General features: G+C 45.2%; 1 protein-coding gene across 1 annotated transcript; it reads left to right on the forward strand.

Moving 5' to 3' along the window:
• Positions 1 to 233: 233 nt before the first annotated feature.
• Positions 234 to 4,355, forward strand: LOC115958047. Its single transcript, XM_031076412.1, has one exon. The coding sequence runs from the start codon at positions 234 to 236 to the stop codon at positions 4,353 to 4,355; it is 4,122 nt and encodes a 1,373-aa protein (XP_030932272.1).
• The last annotated feature ends 957 nt before the right edge of the window (positions 4,356 to 5,312 follow it).

Genomic DNA, 5,312 nt, shown 5'->3' on the forward strand with positions numbered 1-5,312 from the left:
ACATGGAAAAGATTGAGAAGAGACGGAGCGGAGGTGACGCTACATTCCGGCAATGGGTCTAAATCGGGATCAAAGCGGAAAGGATCTGCACCACTCAGTGTACTCCAGGAAGAAACAGAGAGCTGGAAAAGAAGCAAGAAAGAGAATGAAGCGGGGCTGGAGGGTCACCACTGGGCAGAGCAAAAGGGATCGGCGGAGGCTGCGGCGCAGCCCCGCCGTCATCAATGAGTACAATGGCCTGGAACTGTAGGGGGCTTGGGAACCGGCGTACAGTTCGTGCTCTTGAGAAGGTAGTGTCTTCTGAAGATCCCAGTTTTATTTTTCTTATGGAAACAAAATTAGTTTTATCTGAAATGGATGGTATAAAGGAGGGGTTGAAAAGGTCCCAAGGGCTGGTGGTGCCGTGCAAGGGACGCAGTGGGGGTTTAGCGTTGATTTGGAAAAAAGAATTGAAAGTGGACATCCAATCTTTCTCCGACAGCCACATTGATGCGATAGTCGATCAGGGGGTGATAGGGAAACAATGGAGAATAACGGGTTTTTACGGAAACCCGGATACGAGTAAAAGGCAGGATTCGTGGCTGTTGCTCAACCGGTTATCTTCCCTGAACTCTCTGCCGTGGGTCTGCATTGGTGACTTTAATGAGTTGTTGAGTAGTAGTGAAAAAGAGGGTGGCGGTACTCGCCCAGCGAAACAAATGGAGGCCTTCTGTGATGCAATTAACATGAGTAGCCTTCGTGACTTGGGGTATACAGGCCAAGACTTTACTTGGAGTAGGCGTTTGGGCAACAGAGGGTGGATTAAGGAGCGGCTTGACAGGGCTCTAGTATCTACAAATTGGGCTGCCAGGTTCCCGAAAATGCAACTCCTCCATAAACCCAACTCTTCCTCGGATCACTGTATTCTAATTCTCAAAGAGATTCAACATAAAAGGAAGGGTGGGCGTCGGAAGAAAATGTTCCGCTTCGAAGAAATGTGGCTAAAAGATGAAGATTGTATCGGAGTGGTAGATGAGGCTTGGGACAGGGGACTGCACCTGGGGTCCATTGCTCCTCTTTCTTCCTGCCTAGAGGAATGCAGGCGATCCCTGTCTGCCTGGAACAATAACTCCTTCGGGCACGTGGGGAAAAAACTAGCGATGTTGCAAACCAGATTGGAGGGGTTGGAAGGTATGGGGGGTTCATCTGTTGTTATGAAAGAGATAGAATGCACTAGAACAGAGATAAACAATTTATTGGATTCTGAGGAAATCATGTGGCGCCAAAGGTCCAGAATAAATTGGCTGAAGCACGGGGATAAAAACACGTCTTTCTTCCACACTAAGGCGTCTAGCAGAAATACCAGGAACACTATTCTGGGAGTGATGGATAATTCTGGGTTCTGGCAAAGTGAAGATGGGGGTATTGAAAATTCTTTTGTGGACTATTTTGGGAGCTTATTTACTACGTCCAACCCAGTGGTGAGTGAAGAACTTATCCAAGCTATTGAAGGAAAGGTGACGGAGCCAATGAACGCTTTGCTCACTAGGGATTTCCAGGCCTCAGAAATTGACAATGCTCTAAAACACATGTACCCCACATCCGCCCCAGGCCCAGACGGGATGCCCCCAATATTTTACCAGAAATTCTGGCCTAAGGTACGCCCTGTAGTTGTGAATTCTGTTCTAGATTTTCTAAACTTAGGCATTATTCCCATGAACTTCAATGAAACTCACATTGCTTTAATTCCAAAAGTAAAAGAACCTCAAAGGGTGACTGATTTTCGTCCTATTAGTTTATGTAACGTTGTGTATAAACTTGCTTCCAAGTCTATTGCTAATAGGCTTAAAAAGGTTTTACCTAATCTAGTGTGTGAGAACCAAAGTGCCTTTGTGGCGGAAAGGCTCATTACAGACAACGTGTTGGTGGCGTCGGAGACAATGTTCCATATCAGCCAGCGAAGAAAGGGCAGGGTGGGGGAGATGGCCTTGAAGCTGGACATGAGCAAGGCCTACGATAGGGTCGAATGGGGCTGCCTGGAACGGATCATGTTGAAAATGGGCTTTGCGGAGAAATGGGTAACCCTGATCATGAGGTGCATCTGCTCAGTATCGTATGCCATCAAAATTAATGGAATCCCTCGTGGCCATATCATCCCTTCACGGGGTTTACGCCAAGGCGACCCATTGTCTCCTTACCTCTTCCTTCTCTGTGCGGAAGGCCTCTCGGCAATGCTACACAAGGCTGTGCAAAGAAAGAGCCTCAGTGGGATTTCTGTTTGTAGAAGAGGACCAAAAATATCCCATCTCTTTTTTGCGGACGATAGCATCATTTTCGGAAAAGCAACTGAAGCGGAGGGAGAGGAAATTCTAAGAATTCTCAAAGTGTATGAAGCTTCTTCGGGGCAGCTTCTAAATAACCAAAAAACCTCCCTCTTCTTTAGTAGAAACACTAGAGGAGATGTGCAATCGAAGATCAAAAACTTGTTTGGCGCTCAAGTGATTAAGCAACATGAAACTTACCTTGGCCTTCCCTCCCTCATTGGAAGATCAAAATCCAATTCTTTTGCTCAATTGAAATCCAAGGTTGCTTCCAAGCTGTCGGGCTGGAAAGAGAAACTCCTCTCGGCTGCCGGCAAAGAGGTTCTCATCAAAGCCGTGGCCCAAGCAGTCCCGGCCTATACCATGAGCTGCTTCAAGCTCCCGGACAACCTTTGTAATGACCTCACTAGCATGATTCGTCAGTTTTGGTGGGGCCAAAGAAAGAATGAGAAGAAGCTGGCCTGGGTTAGTTGGGAGCGGCTTTGTCAACCTAAGGAAAAAGGCGGGATGGGATTTAGAGACTTGAAGAGTTTTAATTTGGCTCTTTTAGCGAAACAAGGGTGGAGGCTACTGTCTAACACCCAATCTCTTTTCTCAAGGGTGTTTAAAGCGAAGTACTTCCCGGAGTGTAATTTTACGGAGGCTGCCATGGGTAACCACCCGTCCTTCGCGTGGCGAAGCATTATGTCTGCCCAATCAGTGGTTAAAAAGGGGATTCGGTGGAAGGTGGGTAACGGCAGGAGCATCCAAATCTGGACTGAGGATTGGCTGCCTTCATTGGCTTACCCGAGGATCCTCTCTCCTGCTCTGGCCCACTGGACAAACGCAAAGGTTTGTGACCTCATTGTGGAAGAGCGTGGAGAATGGAACATGGGCGTTATAAGGCACCTTTTTAACCCTGTGGAAGCTTACCTGGTGTTGAGTATCCCTCTTAGCCAAAGGTTGCAAGCGGATAGAGTGGTGTGGGGGGGCACAAGGAGTGGAAAATTTTCAGTTAGCAGCGCCTATCACAGAGTTCGGGAAATAGCGAATTCCAACAAGGAAGAATGCTCGGATGCATCGGAGATGAAGGTCCTATGGAAACGAATTTGGAATCTGCATCTTCCTAACAAAATTCGGAGTTTTGCTTGGAGAGCTTGCCGTGGTGCCTTAGCCACCAAAGCCAACCTGAAGAAGAGGCAAATCACAAAGGATGAGACGTGCAACCTCTGCGGGAAGGCTGCTGAATCCAGCACCCATCTCTTCTGGTTTTGTGATAAGGCTCAAGAAGCTTGGTGCAACAGCAAAATGGCTCTCCCTTTCGCTATTGATAATAGTTGGGATTTCATTGATGTCATATGGCATCTAGTTAAACATAGCCCGGCGTCCTCGAACTTAATGGAAAAAACCATCTCCTTTTGTTGGGAAATCTGGAAAGACAGGAACACCGTTCGCAACGGGGGTGTGAGTAAGCCAGGTCACATTCTGGCCAGGAGCTCAGTTGCTATGGTGGTGGACTTTAGGACAGCAAACGATAGGGTGTTGTTGTCTAGTCCAGAGCGGTTCGTCAGGTGGCTTCCTCCAGAACCTCCTAGGTACAAAATGAATGTCGATGCGGCCATTTTTAAAGACCTTCGGGCTATGGGGGCAGGAATGGTGCTAAGGGACTCGCAAGGTTTGGTCTTGGCGGCTATGAGCAAGAGAGTTCCTGCCAATCTGGATGCGCTGGCAGCAGAGGCGAAGGCTATGGAAATTGCGGTCCAGTTTGCAGGGGAGGCGGGATTTAGAGAGGTGTACTTTGAGACTGACTCCAGCTCTCTTAGGAACATCTTATCTGGGATTTCTGAGGCCCCTGCAGCTATCGAAACAATCACGGGCAACATCTTGGCCCATTTAGATAATTTTCGTTTTGTTTCTTTCTGTCATGTTAAAAGGGAAGGCAACAGGCCAGCCCACATCCTAGCCCAACATGCAAAATATGTGGGTGATTTTGTTGTTTGGTTGGAGGAAACTCCTAACTTGATTGAGGATGAGTGTTCTCAGGATATTGCTTGTAATGTTTCTGAAGTTTTATAAAAATATTCGAACCTTCTTATCAAAAAAAAAAAAAAAAAAAAATCCCAAGTGGTGAAGTTATTTTGTCTTTTCCCCCAAGGGAGGAAAGTGGTAAAACTAAGGCTGTGTTTGTTTTGAGTGAAAATCACTTCTGGAAATACTTTTCCGTAAATGCAGGTGTTTGGTTGCGCATGGAAAATAAATTTTCCGGAAATGCTTTTCAGTTGACCGTGTATTGGGGTGTAAAATGATTTCCGTTTTTATTTTACCTTCAACTATCATTTTTGGGAAAACAGAGAGAGAGCTGAGTGAGAGTGAGATCGCGCCCGCGCGGAGAGAGAGAGAGAGAGAGAGAGAGAGAGAGAGAGAGAGAGAGAGAGAGAGAGAGAGCATTATTGATAAACGGTGTAAATTTATGATAGTGAAAAGTTATGGTTATATCATAATTGATAAGTTATAATTAGTTTTGAAAATGAGTAAAGGCATAATGCATTATTAAACACATTAATATTTATATACATTTTTTTTTTTTAATGAAAAAATGGAAAGGAAATGATGAGATGGCCGCTGATTTGGCTCAATGAAGCATAGCAACAATTAATGTCACACTTCAATTTATATATATATATATATGTGTGTGTGTGTGTGTGTTGCGACTTGCCTTACTTTTGCTGTCTAGACCTTTCTAGTTCCCAAATGGCATATTTCCCACTTAATTTTTCCATGAGATTTAGAGCAGGGTTCATCTTGGATGTCAATTTTATTTCCATAGATGGCTTGTCTTTGTCTGGGAGGCTTTAATAAATAACAAGCGATTTTATGAAAGAAAGGATTGGGTATTGTGGAATGATTGGAATATGGAAAAACATTATTTGTTAAGTATCTGCCGATGAGAAAGTGGTATAGGTCTGTTATCAGACATGGATTGCCTGTTTGAAGCAGTTATAGCGTGAGTATTGAGTGAGTTGGAAGTTGAGA

Source organism: Quercus lobata, chromosome 2 (genome assembly GCF_001633185.2).
Source record: "Quercus lobata isolate SW786 chromosome 2, ValleyOak3.0 Primary Assembly, whole genome shotgun sequence".
Lineage (NCBI taxonomy): Eukaryota > Viridiplantae > Streptophyta > Magnoliopsida > Fagales > Fagaceae > Quercus > Quercus lobata.

What these genes read in the sequence shown, in the direction of transcription:
- LOC115958047 (XM_031076412.1), top strand. Translation starts at nt 234, where the DNA reads ATGGCCTGGAACTGTAGGGGGCTTGGGAACCGGCGTACAGTTCGTGCT.